At 35.0% G+C, this 12579-nt stretch overlaps 1 protein-coding gene across 1 annotated transcript in view; it reads left to right on the top strand.

The window, feature by feature from the left end:
* LOC150096139 (mitogen-activated protein kinase kinase kinase 4-like) overlaps nucleotides 1-12579 on the top strand; it is a 734047-nt gene that overhangs the window by 272391 nt on the left and 449077 nt on the right. The window contains exon 12 of the mRNA XM_090409620.1: nucleotides 4989-5194. Coding sequence (XP_090265746.1) covers nucleotides 4989-5194 — 206 coding nt within the window. The remainder of the gene's footprint in view (nucleotides 1-4988; nucleotides 5195-12579) is intronic.

Here is a 12579-nt window from a genome sequence, read left to right on the forward strand (position 1 = left end):
TAAATGACGCATTAAATATAATAATTATGGTGAAGCTGGCCTTTCGGATCATGCCCTGAATACCTTACACAGAATTTATTGGAAAAGCACTAGCTATCTACATCGCACTAAAACATGGTATGAACGGAAATTTAAGGAAGCCTGTGAGATCATTATCAACCACCCCAATCTGAACAATAATGATGGTCTAAAAATCCCAAACATATGGAAGGCATATATTCGACCCACTGAACCTTCCTCACTAAGAACAACTGTAAACAGGACTGTAGAAAATCCATTATCTTAAATAACAATTGTAATAATAAAAATAGGGCATCATTGTTTCTGAAAGAAAACCATCTGTAAAAAAGAATGTTTAATCCTGTCATCATAAATAGAATTTAGCTTGATATAATTTACAAATAATTTTTTTTTTTCACTAGAGGTCATGCCAGTAGAATAACGTGATCAAATCATTGTTTCTCTAGCTTACAGTTAATAATGTAACTCAGCTTGTCTTGTATATTTATGTATGCTCCAGATGATGTTGATCTTGATATGAAGATTGAAACGTTGAGATAATAAAAAAGTTTTTTAACACGGTTGTAAATTCCATAAAATATTTAAATGAATGCTGATCACTGTGTAACACTAAAAGAAAGGTTTAATAAGGATAACACATTCATTTTTTTTTAATTTTAAATTGAGACTTTTAATTCCTACATTAGTCTAATGTTGTTTATAAATTAAGATTATTATATGAAATTGTGAATTAATAACTATAATTTAATCATCACTCTGATGAAATTTTTCCTCTCTTTAATGCTTAGCAATGTAACATCATGTGGCTCATTCTACTTTTGAATGATCAATTGTTGGTATTCCACCTTGTTAAAAATTGTTCCTATGTAGTCACTGAAGATAGTCTGTTAGTTTCAGACTGAAATATTTGGCAAATATTAAAATAATCTTATGTTAACGTGTCTATAATTCCTAATCATAATGTCACAAGTGTCTCTCAAGAGTAAAAAACAGTGTTGTGGTCTCTGTGGTGATTCCTGTTATTAGTGATGACAGATGAATAGGACAAAAGAACCGATGCCACAATCTATTCAAGATCATACCATCCAGTTGCACCTTCATAGTGCAGGTTGAATGATGGTACATTGAACCCTTAGATTGGAAAAGGCCTAAGTTTGATTCTTATCTTGATGGGAGGAATCTATATTTAGGTTTTTTCAATTGAAGGTGAGTTAGCCGATCTCATACAGAGGTAGCAGGTTTTTTTCTCCCAGAAACTCAGGTTTTTCATCCTGCATGCAGACAAATTGGCCTTCAGGACACACGCAATTTGCAGACAAAAAAAAATACTAGTGGTGGTAGGCAGTAGATGGCATTAGTATAGATTAATGCTGACAGATAGAAGTGGTGGAAACGGAGAGTTGTAGAGTGGGTGGCCAACCACTCTACAATTCTGTAGAGTCCAAAGGCTCAGTGAGCCTTTGGACTCACTCAATAAAAAATAAAACTTTGAGTCTGCTAGATAATATTACAGATTGGGCCAACTGATACTGTGTCCAAACTAAAAATTTTTATCTGCATTCCCCAAGACTGTATGGGCTACTTAAGGTCCACAAACCTGAAGTTCCATTGCACCCCCATCGTGGATGCGATAATTTTCCCACCTATTAACTGGCTTAACACTTGGAATCCAAACACATCAGCAAGACATTGTCTTACATAAGAAAATGTCCATGCACTTTGAAGCCACTATACTGATCCTTCAATTAGAGGAGAATGATTGCTTGGTAAACTTCAATGTATCATCCCTTTTTTTTTACCATTGTTCCAGTAGATGATGCACTTGAAAACCCTTTAAGCACTGTCTTAAATATTGGTATTTTAGCTGAAGCAATAAGCTTTTAATACAAATTGAAGGTGTAGCAACTCCACATTTTCATCCCATTGATAACTTACCCATGGAGTTGTTTGAATATTTGGCATTTAATTTGGCTCCCCTCAAGTCCAAAGTATAGTTGATGTATATAAACGATTTCTTTGTCATTTGGCTGCATGGTCCACACTCCCTTAACTTTTTACATTTCCTTAGCAATATCCTTCCTTGAATTAATTTCACTGGGGAAGAAGAGGCCTTCTTGGATACTTTAGATACAAGGCAAGCAGATGGGTCCCTTATATAAATGTTCATAGATGGCATTGGTGTAGGGTTTGGTGACTTAGAATTTTCAAACATTAGCCTCCAGGATACAGGGAATTGATTCCTGAGATCACCACTGCAACAACAGGCTCTGCTCACATTGTCCAGCAAAATGGATACAACAACCTTCAGCAGACTTTTTTTTTACCATATACGGTACTAACGTACTATAGGTTAATCAACCAACCTCTCATGTATGGACCAAACATAAATAAAAATAAACTCCTTAAGAAAAACAACAAACCTCTCCCTGTCTCCCCCCCCCAAAAAAAAACTATTCTATACATACACCATGTCTTTACCCTACATCAAAGATTATTATTATTATTATTATTATTATTATTATTATTATTTTGACACCTCCAGGGAGTCCAAAGACTCATCGAGGGAGAGTGTGCCGACAGCATCAAACGATTGGTCCCCTTCCAACTACTAACCGCGCTCAAACATACTTAACTGAGCCATTAGTAGCAGAGGCTCTACCAATCGACCAACCTTCGCCGGCAACAGATAAGATGCAACAGATAAACTGGGCTCCCTCCCGAAACACAAATTTGGAGCAATACACAAACTTCTAAACAAAGTATCTGTCTTCCTAAGACAAATCAATGATTGCTAGGACCTCTCTCCTTCCTGGGTGTCTGCAGCTCCCTGCCAGTGTGGAACTCACAAATCACCAAAAACAATTCATCTAAAGACAGTTTATTAAAGACAATTTACTGAAAGGCAATTTATCGAAAAAACAAATAATCGAATAAATCATAAACTGAAAGACAGTTCATTGAACAAGTTAATCAAAAAAGCAATTAATCGCAAACACAATTTATAGAAAGGCAATTTGTCGAAAACCAACAATTCCTCGAAAATAAAAATCATTGAAACAGTTTGCCAAAAAATGAATCATAAGATGTGAATTTATCAAAAAGAACTGTCATTTTTATTGGATTAACTTGTGATGCAGTTGAAGCTTAGCATGATATCTCCTTTATATATGTTAGATGTGTGCGGTACTTTTTTTTGTTTTGTTTTGTTTGAGAGAGAGATGTTCCTTTCAGTCATTATATGTGTGTTTTGCACTATCTGGAAAAGATTATGTAAAAAAATCTTGATATCAGCATGGAATAAAGATGAGCTCAATTAAATGGAATGAAGGTACAAGAAAGAAAGAAAGAACATCTGATTGACTGTTATTGCTGATAGCAATATCTTCATGCTGGTTCAGCACACAAGAGTATACAGGGGATTTGAAATAGGAATTAATCACTATTTAGTTTTGAATGGGATAAAATTCAATATCATTTTGAAAAGAAAAGTTTTAAAAAGAACCAAAGCTGAGCTGCTTTCGGCTGTAAGCTATAGACTCAGATATACAAATATTATTCAAGAAAAAATTAAAGAATTTGAAGACAAGAATCAAAGTTTGGATAATCATCTTCAGACTCTGAAGAAATTCTTGATTTGTTCAGTCAGAGAAGCATGTGTTTGAAGTTTTCTGCAATGATAGAAAAAATTAGAACTCTATGGTGGAGTTTAAATCATGTTAAAAGTTCCTAGCAAGTAATCATCATGTGCTCTTAGAGAATCTAGAGAAAAAAATTAAGAAAGCAAAGTACCCTGTAAGCAACTAAAAAAAGTCATAAGACTTTGGTAAGAAGATAAGTATCAGGAAGGTGGCAAAATGTTTTTAGGCTATTTTGAAAAAGTTTAGAAATGGAGGGGGAAATATTAATAAAAATAAAAGTAAATATTAGATGAAATAAAATGAGAATAAAAAGTAAATATTAGTAAAAGGAATAAGAGATGAATGAAAATAGCATAAAACTGAAGAAAAAGATATTCTTGATGTGTTATTTCACTTTACTTTAAAAAGATTAGTTGCATACTTCTCAAGCTCAAGTATGTAAGCATACTTGAGGCTAAGAAAAATTGTCGATAAGAAACCACTTGGTTCAACCCAGATAGAAGTTGGTAGGATCAAAATTTTCACTTTAAGAAAAATAGTTAAGAAATGATGGAAATATAACAGGGATCTATGTTTGCAGTTTGTATATCTGTAAATGGCATATGACAAGTTACTAAGAGAAAAGCTCTTTAAAACTTTACAATTATAATGGTACAGTATATTCAGTCATATATATTTGAACTGTAAGTCAGTCAGAATCAAAGGAGCATGGCATACAAAGATGGTTTGATATAAAATCAGGTGTGAGACAAGGATGTGCATTATCTCTGCTGTTATTCCTCATATATATGGATCAGTTGTTTACTTTGTGCAGATAATGTTGTACTCCTAAACAGATTAGGTAGAAGTGTGCAGGATTCACCCAGATAATAACTATAATAAATTTATTATGAAAATCAGCATTAAAAAGACACATTATGAAAATTGGTAGGAACATTGAAAACTTCAGCTACGACATTCTGAATGGAGAACCTAGAAAATTAAAACAAGCAGAAAACATTTCAGCTATTTAGGCACAGTTTTAAGTGAATGTGGAATCTGGAAATATACAATAGAATTAGCAAAGCTGTTATGGTAGGGAGTCAGCCCCCCCCCATGGATGCATATCAAAGGATGGGGTGGAAATCAGATTTATAGGTTTGATAATGTGAATAACCTTTGAAATGTGAACTGTTTGTAATTTCATTTTCTTTCAGTTGTGTACTTTATTAAAAATCTTGCAGTGAATTATATGTTACTTTTAATGAACTGTAATGATTAATTTCATCATTATATTTATTATAGTTATTTGTAATCATATTATAATTATAACTAAAAATATAATTTTAGGCCATTTGCAGAATAATGAAGCATATATATGGCAACTGGTTGACATGACATGTGGACATGAAAGTATTGAACCTAGTCCAGATCAAGCAGCTTATCTTATTGTGATGAAATGTGATAAATATAATCTGGAAATAACTTCTTGGAATGGACCAACTATAGTTTTGGAGCCAATAGCTGATTCTACCATTACTCTCTCTTATGTAGAAGTAAGTAAAATAAAAAAAAAAAAGAAATTAAATATCAAACCTGATAACTGATGTTATTTTTTTTTCTAAGAGGGTTCACCTAATGTATATTATATTATCCTGCATTAAGTGATATATAATTTTTGATGTTATCATTCAGAGCCAGTTCAATCCATATAACCAATTGGCATCCAATACATCTACTTTTGAGAGAAACTTCTGACATGAAATTGAGAATTATCAACACATTAGTACAAGAAAAGATATTATTATAAAAGGAATCAGAAATGATGAAAGTAGCATAAAACTGAAGAAAATTTTACAACCAAGTAGAAGGAACTGCCATGGGAAGTCCACTTTCCCCTGCTCTAGCCAACTTTTATTTGGAGTATTTAGAAGACATCCTTTTTTTCATCTATATACCCTCAACCTTCATTTTAGGTTAGATATATAGACAACATTTTTGTAGTGTGGCTTCTCAACAGAGATTCCTCACCTTCCTTTTTAGCTAAAATCAATACTTTACACTCTCGTATCAAGTTCACCACGAAAATTGAAAAAGACAACAAATTATCCTTTTTAGACATCCTTCTCATCCGTTCACCATCTGGTAATTTAACAACATCTGTTTACAGAAAACCAACTTTTACTGAATGTTACATTCTCAAACAATCTGCACATCATCCTTCTCAAAAGACAGGAATCATAAAATGTTTAATTTGATGAGCTAGAACTAATTGTTCAACTCCCCGTCATTTACAGAAAGAACTTCCTACTATCAAACAATACATGAAATTAAATGATGGTCCTTCTCCGAAAGGACCACACAACATCTGTTCGAATCCTACAAGCCAAACCAAAACAACAAAGATTCAATACATTGAGTTCCAATTCCACATATCTCCTGAATTTCAGAACCAATTTCAAGAATTCTGAAGAAATATGATCTAACAGCTACTTATATTCCTATTAATAAAATATCCACCTATTTCCCATTGTCTGAAGATAAATGCTCAACTATATCTCTTCTTGTTGTATACCAAGTTCCGTGTGACTGCCATCTTTTTTACTTTGGACAAACCAGACACTCTATAGAAAAAAGAATACAAGAACATCAATCTTATATTCTTCACAACAAATCTGATTAGTCTGGATTGGTGCAACATGGAATAGAGACAGACCACAACATTCTCTGGTCCAAAACTTGCCTTCTACACAGATGTTGGTATAAATTCGAACGCCTATTCAAAGAGAGTGCTGAGGCCTTACTTCAAGGCCCTAACTTGAATCAGAATGACTGCATATCCTTGTCAAAAATATGGGAAAGTTTGATCTGAATAACACGCTAATTTTTTTTTTAATTAAGACCTTCTAGATACTACATCTGTCTACTGATATCTTTAATATGATTTTATAAATTAAGTTTTTTTGTATGACATTGTAAATTTATACATGTAATTTATTTTCTGCACTCTTATGTTTACCTTTCTTCGGGGAAATGGTATCGAGATTAGTGATGTAACATCACACATCTCGTTCTAATTTTGAATGATCAATTGTTTGTATTCTGCCTTCTAAAAAAACTGTTTCCTGTCAAACCACTGATGATAGTTTGTTATTTTCAAACTGAAATATCTTTTCTATTAAAAATATATATTAATATATTAAATATACTTTTCTTGTGCTAACGTGTTGATAATTCTTAAATCCAATACATCTTTCAGAGGAATATACCAACTAGTTATGTGGTAATCTATCAAATGCCTTTGCAGAGTTCAAGAATATCATATATCTCTCTTATTGAACACATTCAATGCAAAAATGCAAGCATATTGCTAAAATAAGACCTGCCTTTCTAAATCCTTACAGACCATCATAAAGAATTCTGTATCCATTCAATCCAATCCTGTATTCTATTCTCAGTCAATTTAATACATCACTTGATACATCTTTTCAGTAACCTTGACTACAACTGCAGATATACAGATTGGTGTATAATTAGAAATTTTTGTCCTAAAACCAAAACCATATTGTAAAGTGACACCATTTTGCCTTTCCACTTTTTAAGAACTTGTTCCACTGCAGGACTTTCATTAAATTACCAGATCAAGGCCTAGCTAACTCTTTCATACATTCCTTAAAATTATATGGTAATAGATCATTCATTCTCACAGACTTATTAACCTCTATCTCAATATACATGATGCATTTCTGATTCATTCACCTCTAATGCCCTTATTATTTGCTTCCCTACTAGTTGTTGCACAGCATCATTTATGCCAATGTGAAATATGCTGATGAAGTACTTTTTAAATAATTTTAATACATTTTGGAAATTTTTTTCCACTTGGTTAGACTATAATAAATTTAGTTTAATCCTTTATCCAAGTGTAAGCAAATAAAGTTTGTGCCTGAAGTATCTTCAGGACTGAGGCAACTCATGGTAAAGGTGGACCTGTCTTACTTGTCTTAGTATCTCCCATAATGCAAAACACATCTCCTTGCAGACATGTATAATGTTATACATTAAGGGAAGGACCACTACCCAGACCGGTTTCGATCTTTATTGAATGTTAAAGTACAGGTGAAACCACAAAAACTCAGCATTGTTCCTCTCAGTAACAGGCTCACTCTGCCACTGAGAAGAAATCTCAGCGCTGGTTCTACCCCGTGTCGGGCTCACCCCACCACCGAGCAGAGCCGCTCATTTGCTCATATGTCATCTGAGGGGTAACAGCAATAGCCATGCCTCAGTTAACTTCATGGGCTACAGCATTGCCATTCATTACTGTCACCCAGGACCTGGGTGACAGTAATGAATGGCAATGCTCGGCTATTGCTGTCACCCAGGACCTGGGTGACAGCAATAGCCGAGCCTCAGTTAAAACTTCATGGGCTACAGCATTACCATTCATCATCCAAGCTTCCAACCGGTTTCGACCTTTATTGAGGTCTTGTCAGTGGGAGCCAGACCCAGAGGTGGTGATACTAAGGTGGAAGTAATCGAGAAGTCATATTTACCTATACGAGATCCCAAAGGTGTCTAACCTTATTATTAAATTATTCTGGATTTAGAAAAAAGATGTTGGACGTTTTTTCCACTTGGTTAAACTATAATAAATTTAGTTTAATCCTTTATCCAAGTGTAAGCAAACAAAGTTTGCGCCTGAAGTATCTTCAGGACTGAGGCAACTCGTGGTAAAGGTGGACGTGTCTTGCTTGTCTTAGTATCGCCCATAATGCAAAATGGGAGCAGATCTCCTTGCAGACATGTATAATGCTATGCATTAAGGGAAGGGCCACTACCCAGACCAGTTTCGACCTTTATTGAGGTCTTGTCAGTGGGAAGCCAGACCTTACTTCCACCTTAGTATCACCACCTCTGGGTCTGGCTCCCACTGACAAGACCTCAATAAAGGTCGAAACCGGTCTGGGTAGTGGCCCTTCCCTTAATGCATAGCATTATACATGTCTGCAAGGAGATGTGCTTTGCATTATGGGAGATACTAAGACAAGTGATCAGAGCTTGGTCCACCTTTACCATGAGTTGCCTCAGTCCTGAAGATACTTAAGGCACAAACTTCGTTTGCTTACACTTGGATAAAGGAAAAATAAAATAAAAGAAACAAAATTATAATAAATTTAGTTTAATCCTTTTGCCATAATCACTCTGCTACCTTAACTATCTATGAATTTCATGATTATTTTCTCCTTGCTTGCTACCTACCAGAAGAATTTCCTTGAATTATATTTGACATGTCTGGCCAGTCTCCTCTCATGCTGCTCTTTTTCTTTCCTTATCATGCTTATCACTGTGTTGTCTGCATTTTATATTCCTCATGCAGATATGATAGAAAAATCTTTACAGTACTTTTAAAGGTCAGGTGGTCTAAACTGGCATTTTTTTGGTTATTGTGTGTTATGTTTAAGATCAGGCTGGAGATGTTTTTGTAGGTGATCATTATGAGAATTAAAAATAATTTTAGGTTTGTTCAGCATGTTTATAATGTGCTGTTGACATGTATTGTAGAAGTGGTGATGTGAAAGTTTGAGTTGATATGAAAATCTTGTTTTTTTGAGAATACACTGAATCATTTTTAATGTTCTTTTATTGTAATTATTGATAAAGGCATTTTCCAGTGGAACAGTTTTATCTCACCGAATTCTACAAGTTTCTTGATGACTGTTTTCTTCTTCTTCCTTTCCAGGTTTATAAGCCAAGTGGCCTGTTCCTAACTCAATTCCATCTTTTTAAGGGTCTTCCTCTGCATCGAGTACCTTTTGGATGGTAATTTAGAATTTGAATTTCACTATAACAAGATTTTGCTGGAATTTAACATTCTGTCTGTCTGTCCATCTTTGTGTGTGTGTGTGTGAAATTTTAGGACACTGTTTAACTGAATGTCAAGAAACTTGTAGAACTCTTGTGAGATTGAGCTGTTCCACTGAAAAATGCCTTTATCAATAATTACAATAAAAAAACAGTAAAAGTGGTTCAGAATATAACTACTCTCAAAAAAAAAAAAAAAAGTCACATTCACATCAACTCAAACTTTCACATCACTAATGTGTTTCTGTGTGGGTTTGTGAGAAGCCAAAAAAAAAAAAGAAAAGAATCAAGTTGTTTAAATGGCTTCTATAAAAAAACATATCGAAGAATGCAAGCTGTTATATTGTGAGTGGTCATTAATTTATCCCTCTTGTAAAATTAGTGATTTTGTATCTGTTTTATTGTGTTTTATACTTAGAAAATTAGTGTATTATAGTTTATTAATGCAGATTTTCATGTTTTTAGAGTATTTAGTACCTCTCTAGCATTTTATTATTATTATTATTATTATTATTAAACAAGACCTCATGGAGTCAAAGACTCACCTAGGAGGTCCTTTTATCTCACACACATCTCATCATACCGGGTCTTAAACACATTCAAACTCCTTGCAGACACCACACTCTCAGGCAAGACATTCCAATCATTCACAACTCTGCACGAAAAAAACCTGCCTCTCACTCCCCTACTCACACCCTCTTTATACAGTTTCCAGGGATGACCTCTGGTTCTCCCCTGATCTCCCACTATTCGCTGTAGAACTTCTCCACCATTGATCCTATAACAACCCCTTACCAACTTGTAGGTCTCTATCATATCTCCCCTCTTCCTTCTCTCCACTAGACTCTGCAAATTACATCTTTTCAATCTTTCCTCATACTCGACATTCCAGAGGTCAGAAACTACCTTAGTCAGTCAGTTTTTATTGTGATATTGTCAGCATGGCACCAACACAAGACAACAGTAGTTGCAAAGACCCATGTTGTCTGGTGATTTGAATTGGTGAGATTTTATTCAGTGCAGTTTGTGTGAAAAGTATTTGGCGAGAAAATTAAAGAATATGTGTATGGAAATTGAAACTAGAGAGAGAGAGTATGTATTAAGTGTTTCAAAAGTGAGTGTCTGTTAGGTGACGAGAACACAACAAATACCGACAAAAAGATGAAAAATTATGTTATTAATGTCTGATGTGTGGAAGTAAAAATAGAGGAGAAAGAGATGGATATTAATAAAGAAATAACATGCTTGAATGTTATCTTTCATAGGACAAAGCACGAAAGTGAAAATTTTCAGAAGCAGCAAGAGTCAAACAGGGCTGTAAGAAGAAAGAAGCAGATGATCCAAAGGAATGAGAAAGACTGACTGAACAAACAAGAAAAACAAGTTAAGGAGAAAATTATGTATGGAGACTCAATGATCAGGAGAGTATTTAACAAAAGTGTGACAAAATCACATTTCCCAGGTGCAAAAATTTACGATATTAGCCATGGCATCTGGATGCAAAAAAAGTAAGTCAAAGGGACTGATTGTCTACATCGGCACAAATGATTTGAGAGGCAAGAAGTATTCTATGAGGGAGGATGCATAGGAATGTTAGAAGAGGCAAAACTGAAGAGCGAGAAGGTGAAGATTGTAAGTTTCCTACGATGCTATGATAGAGGCAAATTGAAGAGGAGGGCATTGATAGCAGTGAGTCTATGTGTGGATTATGCAAAAAGAATGATGTAGAATTTGTGGATCTGTGGTCTCTGTTTTGACAGAAAGAAGGATTTCTACAATGCTGATGGACTGAATTTAAATAGATTTTGGTGTTAAGTGTGTGGAGAGAGAGAGAGAGAGCTTTGTTCACCAAGCATGCTGATGTGTAAATTCAGGGAAACTTACGTACTGAGGGGGTGGAAGCAAGTGAGTTTGTGTGAAGGCACCAATGAAGTGAATGAGTGTGAGAATGACCAAGTGCAGAATCTAGTCTCTCCAACAAAAATATTGAATGAGGTAGTCAATTCAGAAAGTAAAGGTGGGTGGGGGACTAAAGGAATGCTGCAGTTTCTATATACTAGTGCCAGAAGTATCAGGTACAAGAGGGAAAAGTTTTTGGAATTGGTTAGTGCAACCTGCAACCTCATCAAAAGTTAGAGGCATGAGACTTGGTTAACAGCAGATGATATAGTTACAGGGTTTTGAATGTGATGGGTTTAGTATTTTCAGAGAAGATAGAGAAGATACGATTGGCAGGGGGGGGGGTAGATAAATTGCAGCCAAAACGAATGGCAGACAGGCAGGAGGGTAGCTGTTCATTTGAAGCAATCTAGTGTGAGATTAAGGTCAGTAAGACAAAATACACAGTTGGTTGTTACTTTAGGCCAGGGAATTCCACAGATGATCTGGAAGATATGCATCACCAAATTCAATGAGTACAGGTCGAGTGATTATTATGGGGAACTTCAGCTTTGTAGATATAGACTGAAAGGAAGAAAAATCATATGGCAGGAAGGAAATAGAATTTATACACCTGCTAAGATATAATTACTTAAGGCATCATGTGATGGAGGGAACTAGAGGTAGGAGAGTATTATACCTGGTCATAGAATCAGAAGAGCTATCCATAACCAAGGTGACAATGTTGTCCCCAATTGGTGAATGTGATCATGCAGTCTTGACCTGGGAGATATGTAAAACATGAGGGATATTCTATCAAGAAGGGGTATTTGTACATGGCATAAAACACTGCAGGATAAGGAGATGTTAGTAGTGCATTGAATATAGTTAAGGGTCATTTAGACGACGCAGTATTAAATTGTATACCTAGGGTAAGGAGCATTAATCGGGTAGGAGTTAGATGGAGTTAAGGAGTTAAACGCGAGCTGCAGAAGAAGAAGAAGAAGAAAATGCTGTGGAGAGTATGTAAAGAGAAAGGTGACTAGCATGACAAGGAAAGCAAAATCAGATTATGAGAAGAATCTAGCCAAGCAGACCAAAGGAAATCCCAAATAACTCTTTCATGATGTGGCAGGTAAGAGGAAAAATAACTATAGAAGATCAACCTTAATGAGTGGTGATGATGATGGTCACGAGG

Source organism: Typopeltis vanoorti, chromosome 19 (assembly GCF_054136105.1).
Source record: "Typopeltis vanoorti isolate ZY-2024b chromosome 19, IOZ_Tvanoo_1.0, whole genome shotgun sequence".
NCBI classification, from domain to species: Eukaryota; Metazoa; Arthropoda; class Arachnida; order Uropygi; family Thelyphonidae; genus Typopeltis; species Typopeltis vanoorti.